The following is a 26,227-nucleotide window of genomic DNA, read 5'->3' on the forward strand; positions in this document are numbered from 1 at the left end:
ACTGCCCCCTTGTTTTTAACCATGGAACGACAGCAGCGGTCGAAAGTCACGTGATCATCCGCTACGTCCCCCATCGAGCTTGGATACAAGAAGAGGTTGCGAACGTTTTGTTTACCACGACTTGTAGAAGACATATTTGGATTTTACCGATATTCATGTTTACATCCATGTACGGTGTACGGTTGTGGTGATGCTCAGACCTTGAAACATTGCTAAAATATTGTATTTCGAAGTTAATCAATCAAAAAAGTCGGCGGGCCGCGAGTGGCACTCAGCACGCGCAAGTGACGCAAATACGCAACACCAAGAAGCCGCAGGGCCGCGCATTGCGTTGTGTGTGTGTTTCTATACTGTTTTTAGTATCAGGTTTTTGATGAGGTGAAAAGAAGTGCTTGTACCGCAAAACGAAGATATGTTCTTCGTACATTAGCACGGTGTGACTGCTCGTGTTTACATTGAATGAATTATAAGCAGCTTGGATTCGTTCGGTAATATATTCACAACATGGTTAAGCTGCAAAGGAAATTTATTGCTGGCGACAAAGTGTTTGCGAAAGTTCGAGGTTACCCACCATGGCCAGCCAAAGTAAGTTTGTTTTTGAACTTAGCGTCTTACGTAATTATTGTTTTAACTAAATATATTCTACCCTCATTTCATTTCTCGCCATGCCAATGTGTCTGATATTAAACCGCGTCGACATCACGCTAATCGTCAAGCCTCAATGCGCGTCCGAATTCCAGTGTTGAAATACACAACTACAATTACATACAACTTTATTAATCACCTGCACTATCAACATTTTATACCTATCAGGTGTACAAAAAGACCGCCATTATTTTCTTCAACATAGGTTAGCTGATGTCGCACAGAGTCAGCATATTACTATCATCTTAAGAGCGCAACTTATTCCCTTGGAAAAGTTATGTACTTTATTACCACGGTAACACACATGCACATCATCAGTCCTTGTGGAGGTGGAACGATTTAACCAGCCGCCATATTTCCAACATTCGTAACAATGATGTCAACTATCTTTAGTCTAATCAAAAAAACTCATTCGAATTAGTGCCTGTACCTTACATCTGTTACCAATCGAGCATACGTCTTTCAGACTGATACCATATGTCATTTTTTGTTTATGTCCGATTCTCCCTTGTTATGATTCAGTATTAAGCATTTCACTTCCTTCATGCTATGCTCCCTATCAATTTCAGCACCGAATCAAGGTGAAGTTACTGTTACTATGGCATTGCTGGGACCAAAAATACTGACTTTATGAAAATTGTGACTGAAGGAATATTATTTGCGCTTCTGTGACTGGCTTATTATTAAAAATCATATTTCCATTAGCTTCAATCTAATATAATAGTCTTCTTAAGTTCAGAATTTATTGGACGCATGCTAATATTCTATTGCTCATGTTTCGCAGCAAAAAATGAATTGCACAACGGCTTGTTTGAATAATCTAACACATCTGTAGTGTGTTTAGATGTTATCTCTGCCTACTAGCTTCAGCTGTATTTGAAATACCGCTTTGGAGCTGTCTTATGCCAAATTACATTTTTTTGTAATTCTCATTTACCAAGTCCAAGGTTTTGCATTAATTGGACAATTTGTATCTTATGACAACAGCATTAACTTAAATTGCATTTGATTAGAGACTCAGTCATCTTATAAATTTTCATTTCGAATTAATTATATTTCTAAACATCGTCTTACAACAATAGTAAAACCAAATTACTAGTAAGCATTTTTTAAGATGTTCAAGCATATTTAGTTTCAAACTGCGAAAGCGACTTTGTCTCCACAATCAATATTTTTAACTAAGGTGATACACTTGTGCAAATATTTACATCTCATTTTTAGGTTTGAACTGTTACTGTAATATTAAAATCATATCAACTTGGCAAATTGTAATGGAATTCAATGTTCGCTTTCCAGTAATGGATGATTCATACCTCAACGCTAATCTAGTTACTGATCTAATGATGTTATTCTTTATTCTCATAGGTCGAAAGTGTCACTGATGCCAATACAAAGAATGCAAAGTACAATGTTTACTTTTATGGAACAGGTGAAACGTAAGTGTTGTTGTTAAATTTTATATATACCAAAAATGCTGTATTTTATTCTAGAAATGAATCAATCAAAGAAATCACAAATTTTTATCTGATTGATTGATTTTCAAATTATTCCTACAAAGCCTTGATTATCGTAAACAATACAATCTCTTTAATCATGACAGAGCTGTGTGCAAAGTTGAGGAATTGTTCGCCTATGCGGACAACAAGGCCAAATTTGGCAAGCCTCTGAAACGGAAGTTCTTTCACGAGGGTTTGCAGGAACTTGAAGATGAACTTGAAAGTGATGGAAATACTCACATCGATAAAGGCCCTGAACCTAAAGGTAGAATTTTTTTCACACAATACCGTCAGTCACATATGTATCAATGTGTGTAAAAATTGTAAATGAACAATGTGTTGTAAATAAAGCCATTATTACTTTGAAATTCTAGCCGAATTAAAAGTTTTTTTGAAAATGGACCGTGTGCATGTGTGTTGATCATCTTTTCTTTCAGACAAGCAGACAACCGACTCATTAGAAGATGGTAATTCTACAGAACAGTTGTTAACAGTGAGTGCATCTGATAATGCACCGGATAGTGATGCAGAGGGTGGTGCCTTAGTAATCGATGAGGGTGAAAAAAAAAAGACTGTTAAACGGAAAGCATCGTCAACCCCAGCTGCGTCTAACACAAATTCATCTACACCTTCCAGTAATCAAGTAAGATATTTCAATCCTAATTATTAAAATAACTTGTGCAGGTAGTTCGTGCCAAGTACTATGTACAATATTATTTTCATATAGAACTATGCTTGAGTGTATGTTGTTTTTTCTACTAAGTAGTAATACTTCTTAATAGATTATCAATTAGGGAGAATCCGTAAATTTGTGCACATAATATTCAGAAATACGATGTTGCAATATGGATCCCAAGAATAAATCAGGAACTGCCGATGTATTTTTTTCAAGCATGAAAGATACATGCGATAATTCCGTACATTAAAGAAAATCCATATTTTATAAGATAATAGAAATGCGAGGGATAAAAACTCCATGCAAAGCTCATTTGCTGTTATTTTTTCGTGTTGATAAGTATGCAAAGACAAAATTACTGTTTACTCCATGTATGCTATAAATAGCTATTGATATCAAACAGGCCACGCCAGAAGTGAAAAAAAAACGTGGTGGACGTACCAAGGCTACGTCTCTTATTGCTGGGGAAACACCTAATAAGCATGAAAGCTTGCTTGTCGGTCAAGATGACGATATGCCTAGCAAAGAAGTTGTCAGTCGCAGTGGTAGGAAAATTAAGCCCAAACGTTTTGCCGATTTCTCCAGTTCCGACAAGGATACTGAAAAATATGGTAATTGTCTCACATTTTTCTACTCTTATAAAAGTGCTTCTTTCTATTCCTGCGTTATTTATTTATCGTTAATTCCATCAAATTTGAAATAGATAAAATTTTTCTATTCATTTCAGATAATTCCGCAAGTCCTAGAGTATTGGGAAAAGGTAAACTTGAGGATACTAGTGTCAAAGAAGTATCTCCACCTAGAGACTCTAATAAAGCTAATAAAATCAGTGCAGCAGAAAGTTAGTATAAAAAGTTATTTTTGTTATATTGGCCAGTTCTTTAATGACCCCTATTAATGCAATTTAGTGATACCAAAAAAAAAAAAATTTGCATTTATGAGATTTATCTAAACTACTTTCTGCAGAGAAAATTGATGAAACGAATGAAATGGAAACTGATGGCGAGTCCTTTTCCACAACCAAGTCTGCAGATACACAGGGTCGCTTTTTGTTGGCTCGCACTTTTGCCGGGGAATATGTTGGCATTAAACTAGATGTGGACAGGCCCAAATCCTTTGAAAATGAAAATGCACGAACACAATGGGATTGGGAGACTGCGACAAGTGCAATGAAATTAAAAGCACAACTGGAGAGCGGTGCAATTTTACCAGAGCAAGTAAAGAACTCCTTGGATTTTAATGTACATGCTTCTGGTGATGATACAAAAACGTCCAAAGACAACGTTTTACATCACAAAAAATACAAACTAAGGTAAGAGACTTTTCAGTTTTTGAAAGTAGTCAATTTCACCAAGTTATATTCTTATGCCTTGAGCCTCATGAGTAACGTAAAATTGGTACAGAAATTTGATTAACATGATCCAGTAAATTGAGATCACTTCGAGAATTTTCTAGACGAGCATTTATCAGTTATAAAAAAATGGATGATATTTTATGGTAACATGTTTTTCATAGGTGGCTGCGCATAGAGTCACAGCTATTGCAATTGGATGCACAAATCAAGTCAAACCTTGCCTTGGACAAAGCAGATGCTGACAAATGTTTACACGCTATGGATGACATGCTTGCACTCCCAATTGATCCCCTTATGCTTAAAAAACACCCGCATATTGTTGAGACTGTCAGAAGGGTAAGATTCATCATTTACCATAGGTAAAAATAAAAATTTATATCTGGAAAATATATTTAAATCTCATCTTTTCATATATTTCTGTATTTCAGTTGCGGAGATATATTGGAAACCTAGCTGAGTGGAAATTGACCGAGGAAGAAGCAGTAAGCATTTCAATATTTTTCATAAAATACAATGGACATGCTGTCTAAAAAATCATATCAAATAATGAAATAATGATGGAATAAAAGTTTGATAACAGTGACTGAAGTCTTCCAGGTTTAATTTCACGAAACTAATTTATTCTCTTATCTAATTTTGTTTGTAAACAAATTCTCTACGAATTTCACGATTAGGATTTTTCGTTTTTCTAGCTTGATGGTCTAGTACTACTGCGTCACTTATCTACTTCGAATTCACTGTATCTTGACTTGAAACAATGTTTTATCGAAGGTTCTCGAGAATTTTCCCAAACGAAAATGCTTTGATTTGCATTCATATTTGGCTCTTTCCTCAATTGAATAAAGCTCGTACAAAACTCTACTTTTCGTGTAAAATTGAGAATGTAAAATATTTTTTTCATTTCAGGCTGTTTTCAAACAAAAAGCGGAACAGATTAAGCAAAAGGCTGAACATATATATAACAAATTTAAGGTTAGCGCAACATCATTTTATCTACACGTAGCACAAAAATAAAGCTACATTTCCTGTGCGTCAGCGGCGCAGTAACCTGTTTTGAAGCAAATACTTTATTACTACATGCGTACGTTTTCTCCACAGGCTATGTTTACCATATCAGGAGGGCAAACGTTTTGGCAATCATTTTCTGATCAGGTCATTCATTTCAAAGAATTGACAAAAGATATGCCTGAGGAAACAATGTTTTCCCTCATGGCTGACCCCTCACATCCTGGTGAGTGATACATTACTTGTACACATGTATTCAGTTCAATAGTTTTATGTTTCATTCAAACTTTACAGCTAAACTTGAAATAAGTTCCCATTCAGTATCTAGATCTAGAAAAAACCCAACTGTTTTCTACAATCAAAGCTTTATAAATGGAGCACCAATTAAAGGTGCTGTTGGAAGCAAGGCGTAATTTTATGTTTATTCAAAAATTGCTGTAGGACATTCATTGTAATTTACTCTCGTTTTATGATTTGTAAGAAAATATACACACTGTGGTTGTCAACTGTTTTTCTGATCTGTTAAGAATACTGTTTGTTCTTCAAACTTTACTTTGTATTTATTTTTGATTACGTTCAGATGTGCTGTTCATTTTCCAGTTACAGAAAGAGCCTTTCCTCTAGACTCTTTACGAGATGGTGCCAGTGATCAAACAGAAAGTATAAATGAAACTGGTCTAGGTGAGGAAGCAGGAGGTTCAGAACCTTAGACAAGTCTTATCTCTGTGGAGTATGAAACCAAATCACATCAGATACGGTATGCACAGACTTCATGTTGCTTATCATATTTTTACCCATCAGAGGCGAAGAAACATTTCAAACAACCAAATTTTGTTGCACTTTTATGATTTTTTTTTTTACCGTTGAAGCACATCATGTAAAAATGTGTATTAGTAAAAATTGAAGCACGAAATTCGTTATTTCATTTACTACAGCATTATATGTTTTTACTAATATGATTTTGTGCTTTTGCATTGTTGCTTTAGCAGGTCATTCAAGTATTACACAATGTTAAATACGATATTCCTCGGCTTTGTAACAGGTTTATGAGAAGCAACATGTGATTTAAGTAAAGTTGACTGGTTGTGCTACGCATGGATGAACCAGGAAGACAATGCCTTTCATTATAATATCGTTAGATTATTCTATTAAAATTTCTCTTTTCTCAATTCATCTCTTTCCTTTCCCTGATATATTGAAGATTCTTTATTAAAGTTCGTACAACTTTGGACGCTGCCAAAGAAAATACTTTTTTGTAACGCATACATGTATACACAGTTGTCATTTCTCAGTTCTCAACAACAATATCTATTGTCAACTCTTTTAATTCAATTTGTTACACAATTATTAGGAATTAAAGTAAATAAGATTGTAAGTTTGTAAATATAAAATTACGTGCTTGACTGTGAGTAGTGGTCACGTACGTTTGTATTCTATGAACAGTTGACATGCGATAAACTTAATCGAACTATGCAAACAGAGTATTTTTATGGCATATGTAATTCGTTTATTGCACTAGTTGATTCTCGTGTTCAGAAATCAAAACCTTACTTAATTTAACCCTTTAAGCCAGCGGTTTCTTATTCTAAAAGCACTGTTAGTATTTATCCTTTGCGTTTTGCCATTCACACCTCAATACATGAAATACTTCACAGGTTCAGTTATCTGATGTATTATTGAATCGACTTATAAATACACTTCTATCTAAATAATAATAGCAACCAAGTATAAAAAATTTGCAGAAATTAATTAGGTTTTTTGTAACAACAAACGTTCTCTAGATATGTATGGTATTGATATCGAATTTTTTTATCATTCTGGGCTGTTAATCATGTTCTCTTACGCTTGTGTGTCATAAGTGTGTTATTTCATGACGCGTAGATTCCAAGTTCACAAGTTTGATGCAAACATAAATTCATGGTCATTTTGTGAAAGTTACATTTTTAATTTGCATTATTTTTGTCAAGCAGCTAGAAGTTAGATTACTAACTTCAAACAATGCAGTACATATCTCATGATCATGTTTCCTAATTAATTACATTTTCCTTCATTATTAGCAGAATTGAATGCGTTTTTTTTTGGTAAAGATGCCATACTTACTGTATCTCCTCATTGAATATTCCTTATTGACAAGATACATTAGTTTGTAAAGAAATACAAGGAAAAAAGAGTCGATAGAAACATGGTATAACGGTTTCTACAATTGTTCTTAATGAACTGCATAGCCCGAATAATTACATACCAGGCAACGGTACTTTGACCAAACGAAAAAAAATGTCCCAAATCTGACTGTTGTCCCGCAAACTTCACGATTTACTATTTATCTGTCAGAGTTTTCGTTGAAGTGTTATGACATTACTCGAATGGCTATTGACACTAACATGTGTATCTTTAAAATAAGCACAACAATAACGAAATATGAGGATGCACTTATTGCCACCTAGTTTTTGACAAAGATTTAAAAAAAAAATTGTATCATCAAAGGATATATCTAACAAGCCTTTAGAGCACATTGACAATATGTATACATTATTACATCGCTCTTTATTCATCCCTGTGAGAATGTTCTTCATTTAATAACGTTACAATTTAGTTAGTTATATCTTTGAGTATGGTAGACATAGTTTAACGTTTGCAGTAATGTAAGGGAAAAAAATTGATAATTTTACAGCGAAGGTTGAAGTAAGGAGACCATTTCAAATATCTCATTTTGAAGTGCTTATTTCAATTGTAATCATATTTTGAATAAAAAATGTTTAAAATAACATTCTATTGGCTTTTAATTGAACATGTACTCTTTACACATTCCACTCCCAAATATTGTACCTGTAAATGTATGTGCATACGCTGAAAAACATCTCAAGTTATTGCTTGTTTAAAATTTTCGATGCTAAATTAGACTGATTTTAATGGCAAGCGATGGTGCTGAATTTGGATTGTTGCTGTACAATAAATCCAAGACAAAAAATCCACAGCGGTCATAAGAAGAACAATGCTTTCGGAACGTAAACAACCCCTCTGCCCCAACCTACATGAATGACAAATATAGAGCGGGAATGCCTTTTAACTCTACCCTGAAGAGCCTACCACTCTAGAGCAAGCGAGAGCAATTTAGCCTTTGCTGGGGAACGATTGCAAATTGTCTACTTCGCCAATTGAGAGATAAAGAAACTGCACTGTTGCTTATACCTCTGCCGATGTCTCACGTAACGAAGTGGGGAAATTATAAATATAACTCACAAAATGACGTCGCATGCAGCCAATGATAGGGCTCCGTATCGCCGTCTCGTAAACATATCGTTACAATGAGACTCCGCCTTAATAGACAGACACCCGCAACGCAGGCCACCGCAGACCCCGTAACAACACATGCCTGCAGTATTGGAAAATCGGTGATTAATGCGATTTTCTGTATTGTGGCGGTGTGCTTATTGCAAACCGTGTTCTATTAGTGAGTAGTTAAGTTTTGGTAATTATTGCGAGTAATTAGCAGGGTGCGATACGTCAGAGCAGTAAGTAAATAAAAATATTCGTCACATCTCTGATTGCGCCATTTCTGCATCTAACATAACCTGAATTGTTTGTATGCTATTGAATAAGATTCATCATTTTCAATATGTTATCCGTCTTTTCCATTAAATGACGAACACCTACGGCTTCCATGTGTTTTGTAAACAAGGATTGTTCGTAAATGTTGGCGGGGTCGGAGGTATGTAATAAGTGTGATGCAGCTATCTACTTGCGAATCACTCACAGGCATACAATCACTGCAAAATTCTTTTTCGTTGATAGTTTTTCTCTATATACATATATAGGTATATATATCGTTGGCTCACGAGTGCTGATTGATGATATTTCACGTGTTTGGCAATAATTTATAACCATCATATTTTATCAACATTTCTAATACGTATGTATCGTAATGAATTAATAGATCAAGAAATAAATAATCTCTTCGCTCACAAGTATTTTGAAGAATTACCAGGCATCTTTATTTATCACAAATGTCAATGAGTGTTATTACTGCGGTAACAATCAGATGATGACGGTCATTTATATTAGTTGCAAGTATTCGGAATTATATTTACCTTTTACACTTATACATTTCTTTATTTGATGATTGATGCCATAATTTTGAACATTTTAGAAAGCTGCGGATAGTCCTTGTGCTAAATACGGTCATTAAAAATGTTTGGACAATCTGCTAATACTTCATTTGGTAAGTACCAATAAATTTTTTGTTCCTTATCTGCTTATTAATGCATTGGGTGCCTTTAACGAAATACTAAATTAATTTTATTTTAAACCCATCCATTATCCTGTTCTCGCTTGAACTGAGTCTGATCTAATCAGTTGTTGTTACTCTCCTTAAATATAAAGTGGTTACTTGAATAACTCCCTTTATTTAGTTGAAATTATGTGATACGCTCTGGAACTACAATAATGTAATTTGCATGAGTTTAATTTACGTTAGTAATTTCAAAGCAAAACGTTCTTTGAAACGTTATTACATGAAAATTGTCCTAATGAAACCGCAGTCAAACAACACAATCATATTTTCTTTACCACAATGTAAGAACTCATGTCATACTTGATCCAATGCTCGGATAATATATCTATCACTTAATTATACCTGAACAGTTAAGTTAGGTGATAATAAAAATAAAATTTCAATTTTTTCAAATAATTACCACACGAAAGCCGTAGTAACCATTTTTTCATTAGAGCAAACTTACACTGAATCCTTAGTCGCCAGAGTCAGTCTGTGAAAGTAGTGGCCAACTACCAGCCCTGCACGTCCCAACATAAAGAACGTCTGTGCTGTATTAATTGTCACTTATTGATAAGAAATAGTTATTTTAACAATCGAAATTTCATGCTTCAATTTTATTCTAAACATGGTATTCTGTTCATTGATGCCTGCATAAAACGTTATGCTATAATTTGATGTCTGTTAATGGTGAGCTGGTACCTTTGTACTTAAAAATTAATAAATATAGGAGGGTTTGGTGCAGGGACCCAGAGTAGCCCATTTAGTCAATCTCCATTTGGAAAACCCATCACAACAACGAGTTTTGGTGGTACAGCAGCACCAGTGTTCGGCAGTACCAACAATTCTCTGTTCGGCGCAAAGCCTGCGGGAGCGACGACAGGCGGACTATTTGGCAATACGGCAGCAACACCTGCTTTTGGACAACCAGCCACCAGTCAGTCATCATTTGGAGGTAATTTCTCAAAATGAATCGTCTATTATCAATTCTGTTTACTTTATATGATCAAGAACTCTGTATTGTTATAAACGTAGTTCTAGCGAAACTGTTTACGATATGATATCTGTCATATATTTCTGCTGTGATAAAACAAATAGATAAGAAGTTTCAAATTTACTTAATATTATATGATTACGTATTATAAATGAAAATTATCCAATCGTGCATAATTTCAGGATTCAGTAACCCAAATACGAACACTGGTCTCTTTGGTAATCAGCAAAATGCAAACACCAGTCTATTTGGAACAAGCAATCCTACACCTGCTTTTGGCCAAGGAACTAAACCAGCAGGGTTTGGCTTTGGGAGTTCAGCTGGAACAGGATTATTTGGACAAACACAGCAACCTACTCAACAAACTGCACCGTCCCTTTTTGCACCATCCAATACAGCTGCAAATACCAGCTTATTTGGAGCTACAACTGGTAAATTAACCCAATGCTGATGAAAGTATTTCATTTAGGTATTCATCAAATCTTGTCAATCATATTTCATTGTACAGGATTTGCTGGAAATAATACTGCAGGTGGGATGAGTGGTACAGTGGTGAAATTTAACCCTCTTACTGGTACTGATACAATGATAAAAAATGGCGTTACCCAAACCATATCAACTCGACACTATTGCATTACTTGCATGAAGGAATACGAAGGAAAATCTCTGGAGGAATTGCGTTTAGAAGACTACACAGCAGGTCGTAAGGGACAAGTTCAAGGTAAGCTTTTCATCCTCGTATAAACTTTGGCAAACGGCAATGTTGACAACAAGTTTTCAGTAACTCTTCAGTAACTTTAGGTGATATATGACCGAAAATTTTTTGAAATACGGACTTGTACCTTATTTTTCAATTCTTCTGTGGCCAGACAGCCAAAAAACAAATTTCACACGCACATATATGAGATTGAGCAACAGAATCCAGCTGTATCTGAGCATATACTGAGAAAAAATACTGAAGATTCTGTAAAAGATTAGCTACACAGGCTTCGTACTTCCCATCAAAATTGGAGTTGAAGAAAAGATGAACATTCCTCTTTGAGAAATATAAATCCCAAAAGAAAATAGTAAATAGTAATAATACTAAGATTTTCGGAAACTAGAATATTGACATCTTTCAATACATTTCACGATTTATCTAGGAGTTTGATTACAGTGAAGCCTGGTTTATGCATGACTCACTTATACATTTTTCTCATTAGTATATTTAATCACCTTAGTCCTGGTAGTTTATGCTCATACAAATCTTGTAAAAAAGTCTCGTTTGCACGTCATTTATTCCAATCACCGTATAAAATATTTTGGCAAAGAAAGGAAATTTTAGTAGACAACCCAGAAAAGTCTAGGAACGTAAATCCTTTGCAGCCATCTAATAATGCATCTGCATTAAAATTTTCCGGCAATTATGCCAATTCTATCGCAATTTTTCAATTTCGATTGAAGAAGTGCTTCGATTTTGTGCATTAATAATACTGTTCTTTATTTAGGAACACAAACCACTGGACTGTTTGGGTCAGCAGCCCAACCTTCACTATTTTCTAACACAGGCGTTAACACAAGCACAGCAAATACAGGTAAGACCACTGATTGGGTTTTTTTTAAACTTAGGCTTGCATGATAGTCAAGGTTTAAAGTTTTTGATACCAAATATTCAGATACTTCAAATTGATCGATGTAATTTATAGTTTGAAACAGATAAGTAAGTCGTGCCCTGAGCTAACAATAATGCGGATTAAAGGATTTGAAAGTTGATTTGTTGAAATTTAGAAATTATCTGATTAATTATAACTTCGATTCCAACTTACAATAAAAATTTTCTAGGTTTTGGGGCAACTACAACTGGTTTTGGAGGAACAAGTCAGCCCACAGCAAACACTGGTTTATTTGGAAAACCAATAGCCGGTTTTGGAGCTGCAGCCACCACAAGTAGTGCTTTTCCTTTCAACTCGACGACAACAACATCTAATCCATTTGGTGCAAATGCGCAAGCTAAACCCTTTGGGGGTATGTTAATCCAAATTATACACCGAATCTAAAGTTGACTTGGATTGAAAAACCGAACTGCATTTCCACAGTTGCAGATCACGTATAACAGTAGTGCATTCTGTAGAAGTAGTGCAGCGTTAAGATTCTATATATTAATTTCTAAATACTTTCAGCTGCAGCTCCTACACCACTTTTTGGCAATGCCAACACAAGTCAGACAGCTGCTACTGGATTTGGTACTAACAATACATCTGCATTCGGTTCTTTCGGCGCTGTACAACCTAATCAGGTATAAAGTGGTAACCTTTGTATTGTAATTACGTGAATTATCAATACCTCAATGAGACACAGCAATGATATTCGCACACTTTTTGATACTATTTATTTTTCAAGTAATAAGAAATATTAAAGACCATGGAATCCAAGCAAAGAATAACCATAGTTAGATGAAAACTTAATTTTTGCTCATTATGACCACACCCACCTGGTTTTGTAGATGAATTCATTAGATTCAAGTTTTACCCTGAAAATTTCCTACGGAATATCCTTAAATTCTCTCGAGAAAGACTTGAATCTTCTTATAATAATGATTGTTGCCTATTTTCCCATTCCAAGTAGTTTTGTAATTCGAGTAATAAAAAAGACATTATTCGGGTGCACACTTAGGCTCAGAATTTTTGCACATACGCAAGTTTGGCCATGTAGAATTGGTCTAATCAGAGTATGTAGCTACAAAAAACTAAATATTCAAAGTTTCTGTAATTGACCATTTTAAATCTTTCCAATTTTTAGAGTATTGGACTCTTCAATCAAAACAAGCCTGCCTTCAATATGCCTGCATCCACAGCTAGTACTGGGTTTGGAGGATTTGGACAAAATACTGCAACAAATACTAGTGGGGGTTTATTTGGTGTGAAACCATCTGGTACAACAGGCTTTGGCACTGCACCTTCATTTGGTGCTACGCCTGCTCCAGCTTTCGGAACTGGTACAGGTTTTGGTTCAACACAAAATACGGGAACATCATTATTTAACTCATCCTTCAAACCCGCAGGACAACCTGGATTCTCATTTGGTGCTACACCTTCGACATCTACTGGACTTGGTAAGCGAGTTTAAACTAAAGTTTATATTCAAGTAAAAAAACAAGCACTGGCATTCTAAAAAATATGTCTAGCATTTAATTCAATTTATGATAATGTTGCTTAGGAGTAAGTTCTGGTCTGAATCTTGGTACTGGGTCTTTACTGTTTGGACAACCAAAACCTGGCGGTCTCTTTAGTACTCCGGGTACCAATACAAACTTCAATACTACTGGCAACTTTGGACTAGGGAGTAATTTTGGTGCGAACAACAACACTATGGGGTCTGGATTGGGAACGATGGGGGGAGGGTTTGTACAATTTTTGCCTAATTCATCGCCTATTTTCTTTCATAACTTGAATCCATTCGCAATGACAATTTTGATGACAGAATAAAGTAGGTAATTATGATATTGCATCTGTACGAGTTACTGCCTTTATTTGATACTTTTGATTGGCATGAAGACTAAGAAGAAAAGCTTAACTTTCTTTTCCAGAATGGGCACCAATCCGGCACAACAAAATTCTGGAGCGAATCAAGTCCATCAGCAAATTTTAGCATTGGTCTCAGCACCATTTGGCGATTCACCGTTACTTAAAAACTTACTACCGGTATGACATACAGTCTTTTTTGCTCCAGTGTAAATAAACTATTTCAAATTCTGTGTTGAAAATAAATCCTTCATATCGTCATTTGCCAGGCCTCGGGTAAAACGGAGGACCTTTTGAAACCGACAAATGCAACCACTCGAGCTTTGAACAGTCCACAGTATAAGATAACTACTAACAATAGTTCCCCTAAAATAAAAGCTAGAGCCGTGACGAACGCTCAACTCTCTAAGGTGAGAACATGAGTTTCTTTTAGATAATTTGACATAATATATCACCAAACTTGTTACTGATCTTACGAATATCTTTGAAACTTGGTAATTTACTATAAAATTTATTATTCTTTGTATTACCTTGTCATTAGAAATCACTATTCGACGGCTTAGAAGAAGAAGATCCAGCATTACAAGAAGCTTTTCAACCACGAGCTAATGCAAAACGGCTCGTTTTGCGTCCAAAACCAATAAGTACCGGAGATGCACAGTCGCTAGATCGAGTTGCAACTTCACCTACCGTTACAGAATCAGTAAGGGTTAAAAGAGATGTGTTAGAAAATGCGAATAAAGAAAATCATCAGCAAGATGATATTCGGCGTCCTGCTGATGACAGAAGATCCTCTACATCATGGTGGGTAGAAACCTAATAATAAATTGTGTAATTTTCGTATTATAACTTGAGAGTAAAAAGTCAAAATAGATATCTTTGGTCTCCATACGTCTCGTAAAGATTGCTCTAAAATTTTTAAATATAATGACCCAAATGCAAAGAAAGTTTGGAATGTTTCCAATAGTTTTGTATGACTCTTATGTTGCTTTCTACTCCATTTAAATGCCCTTCATTATCCAATATTTTCTTCGCCTTAAAGTCGGTAAAATACATCACCAGAGGAAACAACTATGTCTATGGACGGTTTTTATTAGGATTCCAAATAACCTACATTACATTATATCCCTGTAGGTTGAAATCAAGTTTACAAAGGCCGGCAAAATTACCAGAAGATGAATTTGAAGGACAACCAACGCTATTCCGAGGATCAGATAACCTGGAAGAAGGTCTTGACAACACCGTTGCAGAGTTGAGGCCTCAAAACAAACCTCAAAGCTTACCTCAATCACCAAAGCTGCTTGCAGCTGGTGACTCAGCCGTGAACTCTCCATCAAACATTGACAGGAGCACATTGAACTCTTCGAACAGCTCTGGTATGCACTAGATCATTTCATAACTTGATACATTCAGGTAAACGCCCTTTTCGAGCTTGTGTAAGTTTACTTCGTTTTTCTATATTGCTGCAGACACTAGTGATGAACAAGATGAAACTGCGGCCATTTCCCAAACAGAGCAGGAACCAAATGCAGCTTGCATTACGCTGCGACGTGCTGGTTATTACACAATCCCACCACTTGACAAGCTTGAAGAATATGTTTGCGGAGATACTTGTGTCGTGCCCAATTTTACAGTGGGTCGTAAAGGATACGGCAATGTGTATTTCCCAGACCTGATTGACATTTATGGCTTAAATCTGGATGAGATTGGTGAGTTTAGACAGATTCTTACTAACTTCATTTGTTTTATTCTGGCCTATGCAGTAATAATAACAGGGTTTTTACACGTTAAAGTTCACTTTCGGAACAAGGAGGTTATTATTTACCCGGATGATGATCAAAAGCCACCCATGGGCCAAGGGTTGAATCGTAGAGCGCAAGTAACTCTCGATCGCGTCTGGCCACATGACAAGACTCTTCACGAACCTATAACTGACCCTGAACGTTTATCGGCTATGAATTATGAGGGAAAGCTTCGCAGAGTTTCGGCAAAACACGATACCAGGTTTCTAGAATATCGTCCAGAAACCGGATCTTGGGTTTTTAAGGTATAGCACAAATTAGAAAGTTTACATTCAAAAATTTCATGATAACTAAAAATATCATTCTTCGCATAATAAAATATTTCTGGATCGTGGCATAAGGTATGAGAATTGAGTCACATGTAGATAGCAAAAATAATTTATTGCGTTTCGACACAATGTTACTTCATTGCTTTAGGTCGACCACTTCTCGAAATATGGACTCAGTGATTCCGATGAAGAAGATGAAGATATTCCCGCAAATGCTGATCTTAAGAAGCTCAAAGCTATCATGAAACCAAGAGTAAATGCAGCAGGACCGGTCAATAAGCAACTAGTTCCTCCAGTAACTGATACCAAACTACAAAAAAAGGTTCGTTAATGAATTATTGAACCTTGAATTGAATCTAATCAAAATTTATTTTACAGCACAGCTTCCTTAAACGCACGAGTCAGGAGGTTCAAGATTCGACCCTAAGTTTTCAATCAGATACTCTAAATGAGACTGATATGGCACTGAATGAATTTTATACAAGTGAGTTAATGAGAATGTTATTCGTTATTGACTAATAAGGAAATATTTCGAAAATGTGATTGTTTGGGGTTTGTCTACAGATGATCAAGAGAACGATCGATCATTAGCACTCAGTCCATCTGCCATTTTTGCACGCGTCAGAGGAACGGATAGCCACAAACTTCAATTGATGAAGGCCAGTTTTTTTGATACAGATGACGAAGATATTGATGATGGTATGCATGCTAGCGATGATTGATATTCCTTTTTAATTCTGAATTACAAGAATAAACTGCATTTTGTAAATCTTAATTAAATCATCTAAACGTTGATAATACTAATTTTGTGTATGGAATAGAAATAAATAGAAATAAATCATGAAATAATGCCAAAGATCCAGTCCTTTCAAGTATAAACCATAAAATACTTCAAATTTTATACAGTGGCATTTAATATTTTTTTCATGAAATGAAATACGGCCCAATCGATTTATTACCTATTCGTTTTTTAGGCACCTATAAGACTCAATTAAACTTCCTTCCAAAAAGTTCAACAAAAATAATTTCAACCACAGAAACCATGGAGGCGATGGAAGATGACCAAATGGTTCCTTCCGGCCACGTACCTACATTAAGATCTAATTTAAGTATGCAGCAAGACAATTCATTTCTGGCTAAAGAGTCTAGAATTATGAAAGGTCCGTATTGAATTAAACCATGTGCAGTAAGTCATTAGAATAGTAAATCGATTTTCCTTCAATGTTCACAACATATTTTCACTGTTTGGCCAATGCTAATGCGCAATTGATTTCAACAGACAAAAAACTTGCAGAGGTGACTGACATTTCACATGCGAAAACTTCAAGACTAATCCAAGCTTTTCCTCCTCCCATTGTGAAGCCTGCCACAGTTGTCCTTCAATTCTCTTCAGAAGTTTTACCTCTCAAAGAATCTATTGTTGGAAAATTAAATGCTCGTTGTGTAGCTGATATTGGTTAGTAATGATGAAGTTATTAATTTTCAATACAGTCGTAATCGAATGTACTCTTTCACGTGTAATTGTGTGTAATAATTATATTCGCTGGAGTTAATCCATCCAAAAACTACGATATTTTCCGAAATTATTTGTTGCTCTTTAATTATTGGTGTCGTTTGTTCTGAAAATTATTTGTCATTCTTTGTGGTAGGTATCCAAATGGGACGTTCTTTTCGGGTAGGCTGGGGACCCGATTTGACACTGGTCTCTCTAAGTACACAAAAACAGGCTGCAATAGTTCCACTACATGGTAAATTTAGTGATCTCGGATCCTACATGTCAGGTCGTTTATCCAATGATACAACGTCAAGCATTGTACAAAGATTGCAGATTGTAGGAGGTGGCGGCGATGATGTGGAGCACATTGAAACATTCAAGGTAATCTATAAATCTGTTAATCAACAATTAGACAAATTACGAACTGTGTAATACAAGAAAACGAATAGTTTGTATTAGAAAAATTTGAACAGTAGATTACACCTATGCTAATGTACACGTGTTTCATCGGTAATGTATAATTTCGAATCAGGAAAGTATAGTTGGACATCTTCGTATACAACTGAACCATTGTATTCTTGGTCATGAGGGAGATTGCCCAGTAGTAGGTGCTGGTGCAGGACCAGCAACGTTACATGCTCATTGCAATCTTGCTCAAGAATTGGCGGATTCGTCAAATTCAGATCCTCTGGCGTCTTACACAAGTCATGTGTGGAACCTGAGTGTGGCTCTTTGGGGAAATTTGCCAGATATACAATCAGAAAGTGGTAAGTCCTAATAGTGTTGATACAGTTTCTGACATATTTTAAGAGCTTCCAATGTTCGACACTTACCTTTCTCACGTGTCAATATTCAGGCTTTTCTTACACCATTTTGAACATCTTCATTTAAGAAGCACATTTATACATATTTATACACAGATGAAATGAAACACCAGAATGTGATGGTGAGGCGAGAAGCACTCAGTGAATGGCTGGAGAATGTGATAATGGAAACAGTACTAAAAGAAACACCAGAAGACGATCCATCTGATAAAACAATCCTGTCATTGCTTTCAGGTAAATTTCATTGCTACTAGTCAAGATATGTCATTTTTACTAAGTGCAAACTAAATTTACAATACTAGCTATTATGTATTTTCATATTCTTCCACGTTACGAATTTTTGTGTGAAATTATAACGAACGATTGATATCACTTTGCAATAGCACACAAACTGGAGGACGCTTGTAAAATTGCACGAGAAGCGGGTGATCATTGTTCGGCACTTCTTATGGCCCAACTTGGAGGGCCACCGAGTGTAAGAGAACTGATCAAGCAACAACTAGCTATGTGGCAACACACTGAAGTCGATACGGAGCTTTCGCCTGATAAACTGAAGCTATTCATGCTTGTAGCTGGAGAACCTCTTATTTGTATAAAAAATGGATGTGTCAATGTTTGTGAAGATCTAGAATGGAAGCAAGCATTAGGTTTTCATTTGTGGTAATAATCTACAGCAATCACTCTTCGACTTTTCTATTTTCAACGAACAGATGTGTAACACTACTGTTTAAAAATTTAATTGAATTGTAACTGGCATTATAAAATTCACAAGTATAGTCGAATGATGACTTCATGTGCTTAGGTACGTCTGTCCTCCTACCGCATCTGTCACCGACGCAGTGAGTCTTTATGAATCTGCTTTTGATGCATCTGAAACTGAGTCTTATGCTTCGGCGCCAAGCCCAGAGTACCAAGAAGAGGATTATGAGGCCGAAATAAGTAGTGGAAAAAAAGTGCGAGACCTGTGCTTCCACTTACTAAAATTGTACTGCTCCGGTAACCATCCGCTGGAAAAGTTACTGAATCCGTTAACTCACACGGCAGATCCATTAGATTACAGACTAAGGTAAGCTCGAACACTTAGAGCATTTCATTTTCCGAATTGTATTTGGAAGAATATTGACTGATGAATGCAAATTTGCAATTACCTATTGTGGAAGAAATATCTATTCACAGCTAGTATAACTACTCATATCACGGATGTCGCTAGCATTCATATGAAAAAATATTTGTAATTTGTTACTCGTTGAATGAGCTTATTATAAGTACAAGAAATTTAGTAGCCCTTTGAGTTTGGAAAGTGTAGGAAGAAATCGTCTATGCTGTATAACTCATAGCATTTCCGACTATTTAGCTATTTAATCCAACTGAACAATGCTGCTTTACTCGTATCTATGCGCATACACCTGTATTATTCACGTAATTATATTGTTAAGATTATATATATATTCTGAATAACAAAGCAAATAGGAGTTCAAAATTCAGTATAAAACATTGTAAAATAATAACTTAGGTTTACTTTTTCCGAATCAAAAAGTGACAACTGACTTAGCTCATCATATCTATTTACAAATTCATCAATGTAAATTTCAGCTGGTTGATACAACAAGTGCTTGTCGCGCTTGGTTATTCTCATTTATCTTCGCACGTTGCTGCAATAACACACATGAACTTTGCTGCCCAATTGGAAACGTATGGGCTTTGGCATTGGGCTATATTTGTTGTGCTACACCTGGAGGATACAGGCAGACGGCGATCAGCAGTAGTTGATCTTCTATCACGTCATGTTGAACTGGATGAGAGGTCAGATTACATGAAACGAGAAGAATTCTTGAGAGAGGAGCTTGGCATACCTTCAATGTGGATTAACAAAGCCAAAGCCATAAAAGCTGGGGCAATGAAACGGTAATGAACAACGACGTTCTCCTGAACGAGCAAATGGGTTTGCATGACTGACAAAGTAAGTATTTCAACCTTTTTACAGGTATGGCGAAGCTGCTTGGTATCTTATTCATGGTGAACAATGGAATGCTGCTCATGAACTCATAATAGAACACCTAGCTGCTGATGCAATAATAAATGGTAGGTGTCTATACTAACGATTCATGACAACTTTTTATCAAAAAAGTATCAGTCTCAAGGAATATACATGCCTAAATTATCATGCCACTGGAAGCGTGAATAATCCAGTTTCTTTTTTGGTACTAATATGTTATTTTTAATATCAGTATTCGATCAAATATACCTCCAACTTTTGAGTCTATTGATGGAAATAACTCCATTATATTACAGAAAACCTGGATTATTTGAATTCGTTGTTAAGCCCGTTAGTACCAACTGAATGCAGCAGTACAATAAATGGATGGGCACACCGTGGTCAACTACTTTGGGATTATATGTTAATCAATGAAGAAATTGAAGCATTGCTAGCTGGAAACACAGACAGTACCAGCATTGGATACAAACTTGAATTATTACAGCCACAATTGAGTCTTTTGTGTGCAAAAATAAATCAATTTCCTTGCCCAACAGCCAAGCATAGGTATAATCGGAATTAAAATCACTTTTATCATTGTTGCTGGCGAATTCAGCTTAATCTCATACATTGCCACGATTGATTTCTGAAAAAACGCTTTTTTATATTAACTCATTGTCTATCTGGTTGATGAATTAGAGAACACGTAAATTGCAATACTTTCTACTGAACTTTCTTAAAAACTTTCGAATCGATGTATGAGAATAGGAAATAAAATACCAGTAATCATATGTTACATTGATGTTAGTTTAACTAGGATCGTAATATGATTAAAATATGGTATTTTGATTCCAGGTTGTGCCAAGCAGAGATTGCGAAAAGAACTGCACATTTGGCCAGAAACTTGGTGTTATTACAATCAAACGGGAAAAATTCAACTTCCAGGATTCTTGCACATTTGGTTACGCAGTTACCCCTACCGGAAGACTATGCTCAGCAAGAGCTACGTCACATTGTAAATTTGTATGTTAATGAGATAGGAGCCCGTTAGGTTATAAAAATTAGATTTGTATGGTATAGTATGTATATTTTCTTTCCAAACCTGTTTAAAGGTAATGTTCCGTTGTATTTAAATAATGATCTAAGATCGGTGTGAAATTAGCTATTTCCTGGTTTAAACTTGGGTAAGAACGGTTTTTTTGTGGAAAGATCCAAAACTTACTTGTGTTTCATGTTTTCAGCCAATTTTGTTTTCCCTCATGACCCCGTTTTCTTTCTGTGTTTCGCCTGATAATTTATATATACCTTTCCTTCATTTCTCATCACTCAAACAATGTAAAATTAAGCACTTGATAAATATAGTGAATCTATTTTCATAAATTTTTCATTACAATTTATATTACGACGATTTCACACGTTTTAAAACCACAGTAACTTGCTAGCAGTATACCGTAAACTACAAGCGCTTGAATACAAATACCTTGTTCTTACTTGGGTATAATAGATAATCTGATAAAATTAGCTCAACTTTATAATCATGGAAATCTAAGTAAGATTACTAAATCTTGTTTCAATACACGCATTCAAGGTGTGAAAGAAAACAAACATTCCTCGCTACCTAAATACGTACAATGAACAGTTAATTAATAATTCATTTACTTATAGTTCGACAACGAGCGTAGCTCAATTGTTTCTGAAACGAATTTGTCAACTATTCGTTTCCCTACATATAGAAATAGGATTGGGCTATTATTTTAATTTCATTTTTTGTCATTATCATTAAATGTTGTAAACCATAGATTTTCCATTCTTTCCCACCTTTCGTGTATCAAAATTTTATTTTTTCATAATCCTAGCATAGGTATAACATCATCTTAAATATAATTTAATTCGATTTTATAGATTATTATTTTCATTTAAAGTTTACTAGTTATTAAGATAAATCATAATTGAATTTATAAAATGGAAATGTACCTTGCATTCAACATTCATAGTGTTTCAGTATTTTGCCAAATTAGTACCCTATCTTAACGTGAGTAGATATACAAATAACGCGTCTATAACTTTGAATTATAATCGGTTGTGTCAGTTACATTTTTCCATACTAAAATGTATTAAAAAATAACTTATCCACCGTCTAATGAAAATTAGTAATAATAAGCATTGTAACTTGAAAACCATTTCAATTAAGAATACTTCACTTCCGTAAAATATGGTAAAAATTGCAATTGACGAATAAACATCATGCAGAGTATCCAGTTAGGAATTAGTGTTATTTGCGAAATGATGAAATAATTCAAACTTGGGACGAAAGGTATACTTATGATATTTTTATATACATGCAATTCGTTTAGCACTAAAATGTCTGAACTGTAAGGTTTTAGCTGACTTACTACTTTTGGTTCCTTATAAAATTTTGAGTACTAACTGTCACTGCATACTTGTTAGTCCAGTTCAGTTTAAGTGACTTACCACAAAAATTTAATAAAAACGTGACTAAGTAATTGTTGAAAGTACAACTCTGTGTTTCATAATAAAGGTGAATTTATTTCTCAAGGCCAATTTAAGTTTACACTCATCACATCTAGAGCAACAATATCAACTTCACTTTCCAGTATTTCACAAACACTTGGCTTTGTTCTGCCAAAGTCTCCATGTACAAATTCCTTTACATAAGTTCCAGCTTGCGTAGTCAGATCCAGTATAAACAGATCAATTTTAGAATCCGGTACTTGGTTTAACAATTTATGATCCAGTGCAAGGTGGTTGTCCATCTCTGAATCATGAGTGTCGCACATGAGAACTGCCATTTCGTAAGAACTAATCCAACTAGCTTTTAACGAATGAATTGTCCGTGGGCGAGTTGCAAGCGGTCGGCGATGTAAAACTCTGACAGGAGTTTTCTGAATGATTTCTAAATTGTTTATATTATTTATAGGATCTAGACTTGGCAGTGGTCGAGATCGACACAAACAAAGAGCTCTGTATGTTTTTGTTTTTGTGTCTTCACCTTCTTTAAGTGTCTTCAATTGGTCTCTGCAAAGCGTAATTAATTTTGTAGCACAATATGCGATACATCCAGAAATATGTTGCAAATAGTTTGTGTAATGACAATGGCGAAACTTGGCAAAGTAAATAGTGAGTGCGATGGTTTTTTCAAACAAAAATGCAGAATGAAAATTTAAGAGATTACATTCAAATTATATATTATTATTAATTATTTACTTTGAAATTACTTGAAGATTATCAACAATATGAACCAAATTTGTAGATCCATTTATTTCTTCCGTTAGCTGCTTCAAACGAGCTTCTGTAAACTTAGTTACTCTAGGGTTAAGTAGTTCAACGGCGAATGGCCTCCCTGAATGTAGTGTTCGTACATCTACATCTTCTCTTCCAGAAGATAAAAACTTCATAGCTGGTAAATTGAAACATTATAGTGCCTATTATAAATTTTTAATAAATCAAATAAAATAAATTTACAATAAAGATGATATATCTTTTACACCCAAAAATTTTAGAAACAACAAATTTCCTCACCGTCAGCCTTTACAAATTTGAGAATCTGATCACAGAGCAGTTCTTGAACTGAAGTTTCCATCTTTTTTTCGCCACCAATAAACCATGGCGTTTGACTCAATTCTCTTGAATACTTGGTATATCTTCCTGTATTAACAAATAACATATCGCATGCATTAGTTAATTGGTATTGTACCATGACCCTCAAATTTGAAGGCATTTTTATTATCTAAAACCCCAGAACTCCTATCATTTTATAAGATGCGTACCTCCAATGAAAAAACTTGCATGTGTACAGGTGACTAAGTCTATAGAAGCTTTTGATGTAGGATAAGTCGGTGGACAAGGATAGTGTTCGACAAACTGATAATCTGTAGTACTAATCATTGCAGTTTCAACACTTTTGCGGCTGAATACACCGTTGCTGAATTTTCTTTTTTGTTGGGAACGTTGTTTGAAGGTATCTCCGCACATTGTTAATCTGGGAGAATCAAATCGAAATTGAAGTACCAGTTATAAGAGAAAGTATCCTAACATGAAAATTTATCATACTTACAAGATCTTGCATTCCTCCTCATCTTGGGAATACACCAGAAATACATCGACGACAAAAGGGCATGTAGACGAAATAGGGAGACTCATTTTGGCAGTAAGATTTTCAATTTTGGGAAAGGCTATCCATTTCCAAACTTCTTTTATAGGGGGTACCGTTCTTTTTAGACTGGCAATAACTTCATCAGGAAATTCAAACTTTTGAGATAAATTTATCTGTAATGAACGCTCCCTGAGTTGCACAGCTATAGGTATCGTCAAGGCACATGTGAAGGTGTTGCAATCATATTCTTGTTTATTGATTTCAGATGCGATCTAAATATAGATATGTCAAATTAAAATTCAAATAATCTGTAGAAAAAGATGAACAAAGTATGCATATTTTAATTCTCTGGTAATCATCCGCAAATATGTGACATGATTGATATGTGATATAAGATCTAAAATGCTTCAATGAGAAGAAACATTCGTATAGATTTCAATTTTTCTATAAAAGTTGAACTCTAAAAAAGATTTTAAAACCAAGGCATTGCATTTCAATTATTGTTATACATCTCTGTCAGTCTTTGTTCCTATAATTGTGTTTAGCATTATTATAATGCAATTTAAAGCATGGATATTAGAGATCTTCATTTCAATCATTTTCAAAATTCAATGATACTTCAAAATGTATTGCGTTTTCAATGTGGATTATTAGGATTTTTTTCACTCGTCGCTTATAAAAAGCATTGCCCAGCATCGACTAAAATTTTCTTGTGACATTTCCACAATTATTAGATCTTGCTTGAAAGTGGGAAACTGTATACCAGAATTGTTTGATACCCTGAGATCAATTTGCGCAATAACTAGATATTGATCACGCAAGATAAACTAGATTATTTTGGAGTCACTAAAGCTGTTAGTTGTTATACCTTTTCTATAGCGGCTGTAATCGCATCATCATTAAGTATCCCCAGACAAGCTGTGCATCCATTTTTTGCTTTTACTTCAGTGACATGCTCTGAAACTAAGTCATCCTTGTAGCCAAGCTGAAATTCCAACATTTTTATTAACCCATTTGACAAAGTGGCTTAGTATACTTTCATAAAATATCCAACTAACTATCAAGTCATTCAAAATTCAAGTACAAATAGGCAATCGCGGAACAGATTTGAATTCAGTGCGTTCTTGCTATATCACTCGTAATTCACTTTTATGCCACAAGTGTAAAAATAAAGACTGATACTCTCTTATATTCAGTGAAGAAATTAGGTAATTGCAAAACTACTCAAGTATACAAAACCTAACACTTGTCTAACAAGTTTTCAAATATTACTGTAACAACTGGCATTTGTTTGCCAATAAAAATACTCATTAAAATGATAATAAAAATGACCATTGCTCATAAAAATAATTTCACCGTTCGTTAACTGTAAAAGTTGAAAGTTCCGAAATACACGTACTTTATCCAAGGGCAAGAAATTAAGAAGATGAAGTTAGCATTGATCCGGATACTATTTGGGTTTTGAAAATCGTAATGCAATAAGATATTTTACAATGTCACCAGACACGCACTTATGTCGTATTTTCAATTTGATTTTACATGTTACCGTGACAGAGCTTTGAACAGGATTTTCGTAAAACGTGGGGCTCCGAACGCCGGACAAACGTAGACAGCATCTGACACAACAGCCAATAGTCAATAAATATTCGTAAATTAATCGTTCCTTGTTGGCGGAAATCGACATTTTTTGTAGATGTTAATTTCAAGCCCTCTTGAAAAAAACGTGCCTTACTTCTAGCTGCTTCTAGCTTCAAGTTTACTCGTTGCACCGGGCACTTTGGCCACGTGACGGCGACGACTGCGTCATC

General features: G+C 35.1%; 3 protein-coding genes across 13 annotated transcripts; 2 read left to right on the forward strand and 1 right to left on the reverse strand.

Annotated features, from left to right (window-relative positions):
• The first annotated feature begins 93 nt into the window (after positions 1 to 93).
• On the forward strand, positions 94 to 7,941 carry LOC124180812 (PC4 and SFRS1-interacting protein). Of its 3 annotated transcripts, none has more exons than XM_046566630.1 (13): positions 94 to 585; positions 2,011 to 2,081; positions 2,246 to 2,406; positions 2,579 to 2,784; positions 3,221 to 3,428; positions 3,545 to 3,658; positions 3,784 to 4,129; positions 4,333 to 4,507; positions 4,600 to 4,653; positions 5,078 to 5,143; positions 5,270 to 5,402; positions 5,777 to 5,933; positions 6,166 to 7,941. In XM_046566630.1, exons 1-12 carry the CDS (start codon positions 505 to 507, stop codon positions 5,884 to 5,886), a joined length of 1,725 nt encoding a protein of 574 aa, XP_046422586.1. In that variant the 5' UTR covers positions 94 to 504; the 3' UTR covers positions 5,887 to 5,933; positions 6,166 to 7,941. The 3 variants fall into 3 exon arrangements, with proteins under 3 accessions (XP_046422586.1, XP_046422585.1, XP_046422584.1); XM_046566629.1 differs by having other exon boundaries at positions 6,219 to 7,941; XM_046566628.1 differs by having other exon boundaries at positions 5,777 to 7,941.
• Positions 7,942 to 8,493: 552 nt separating this feature from the next.
• LOC124179982 (nuclear pore complex protein Nup98-Nup96) lies at positions 8,494 to 22,861 on the forward strand. 9 transcript variants are annotated; one of them, XM_046564905.1, is made up of 31 exons: positions 8,498 to 8,688; positions 9,143 to 9,240; positions 9,324 to 9,395; positions 10,177 to 10,401; positions 10,623 to 10,871; positions 10,949 to 11,161; positions 11,928 to 12,014; positions 12,262 to 12,444; positions 12,600 to 12,715; positions 13,219 to 13,531; positions 13,636 to 13,819; positions 14,006 to 14,120; positions 14,210 to 14,350; positions 14,482 to 14,744; positions 15,075 to 15,316; positions 15,410 to 15,649; positions 15,734 to 15,987; positions 16,160 to 16,333; positions 16,390 to 16,495; positions 16,576 to 16,710; positions 16,986 to 17,171; positions 17,291 to 17,467; positions 17,661 to 17,887; positions 18,039 to 18,273; positions 18,427 to 18,564; positions 18,714 to 18,990; positions 19,133 to 19,396; positions 19,924 to 20,235; positions 20,315 to 20,412; positions 20,623 to 20,872; positions 21,161 to 22,861. In XM_046564905.1, exons 3-31 carry the CDS (start codon positions 9,365 to 9,367, stop codon positions 21,354 to 21,356), a joined length of 5,631 nt encoding a protein of 1,876 aa, XP_046420861.1. In that variant the 5' UTR covers positions 8,498 to 8,688; positions 9,143 to 9,240; positions 9,324 to 9,364; the 3' UTR covers positions 21,357 to 22,861. The 9 variants fall into 9 exon arrangements, with proteins under 9 accessions (XP_046420860.1, XP_046420861.1, XP_046420865.1 ...); XM_046564909.1 differs by having other exon boundaries at positions 10,192 to 10,401; XM_046564912.1 differs by lacking the exon at positions 9,143 to 9,240 and having other exon boundaries at positions 13,219 to 13,414; positions 13,481 to 13,531.
• Positions 21,587 to 26,227, reverse strand: LOC124179987 (tRNA pseudouridine synthase Pus10). Its single transcript, XM_046564924.1, has 7 exons — positions 25,966 to 26,227; positions 25,288 to 25,404; positions 24,381 to 24,691; positions 24,094 to 24,305; positions 23,846 to 23,971; positions 23,531 to 23,723; positions 21,587 to 23,341 (listed from the first exon to the last, which is right to left on the reverse strand). The coding sequence occupies exons 1-7, from the start codon at positions 26,101 to 26,103 to the stop codon at positions 22,858 to 22,860; spliced, it is 1,581 nt and encodes a 526-aa protein (XP_046420880.1). The 5' UTR covers positions 26,104 to 26,227; the 3' UTR covers positions 21,587 to 22,857.

Source organism: Neodiprion fabricii, chromosome 4, assembly GCF_021155785.1.
Source record: "Neodiprion fabricii isolate iyNeoFabr1 chromosome 4, iyNeoFabr1.1, whole genome shotgun sequence".
NCBI classification, from domain to species: Eukaryota; Metazoa; Arthropoda; class Insecta; order Hymenoptera; family Diprionidae; genus Neodiprion; species Neodiprion fabricii.

Excerpts from the sequence above, each read along its gene's own strand:
- LOC124179987 (XM_046564924.1), bottom strand. The coding sequence starts at position 26,103 with ATGTCGATTTCCGCCAACAAGGAACGATTAATTTACGAATATTTATTG. Across the intron at positions 25,405-25,965 it reads CTGTTCAAAGCTCTGTCACG|CTTGGCTACAAGGATGACTT; the intron begins GTAACATGTAAA and ends TTGGAATTTCAG. Across the intron at positions 24,692-25,287 it reads TTACAGCCGCTATAGAAAAG|ATCGCATCTGAAATCAATAA; the intron begins GTATAACAACTA and ends ATCTATATTTAG.
- LOC124180812 (XM_046566628.1), top strand. The coding sequence starts at position 505 with ATGGTTAAGCTGCAAAGGAAATTTATTGCTGGCGACAAAGTGTTTGCG. Across the intron at positions 2,407-2,578 it reads TAAAGGCCCTGAACCTAAAG|ACAAGCAGACAACCGACTCA; the intron begins GTAGAATTTTTT and ends CTTTTCTTTCAG. Across the intron at positions 4,130-4,332 it reads CACAAAAAATACAAACTAAG|GTGGCTGCGCATAGAGTCAC; the intron begins GTAAGAGACTTT and ends TGTTTTTCATAG.
- LOC124179982 (XM_046564904.1), top strand. The coding sequence starts at position 9,365 with ATGTTTGGACAATCTGCTAATACTTCATTTG. Across the intron at positions 16,711-16,985 it reads TGACGAAGATATTGATGATG|GCACCTATAAGACTCAATTA; the intron begins GTATGCATGCTA and ends TTCGTTTTTTAG. Across the intron at positions 20,236-20,314 it reads AAAGCTGGGGCAATGAAACG|GTATGGCGAAGCTGCTTGGT; the intron begins GTAATGAACAAC and ends ACCTTTTTACAG.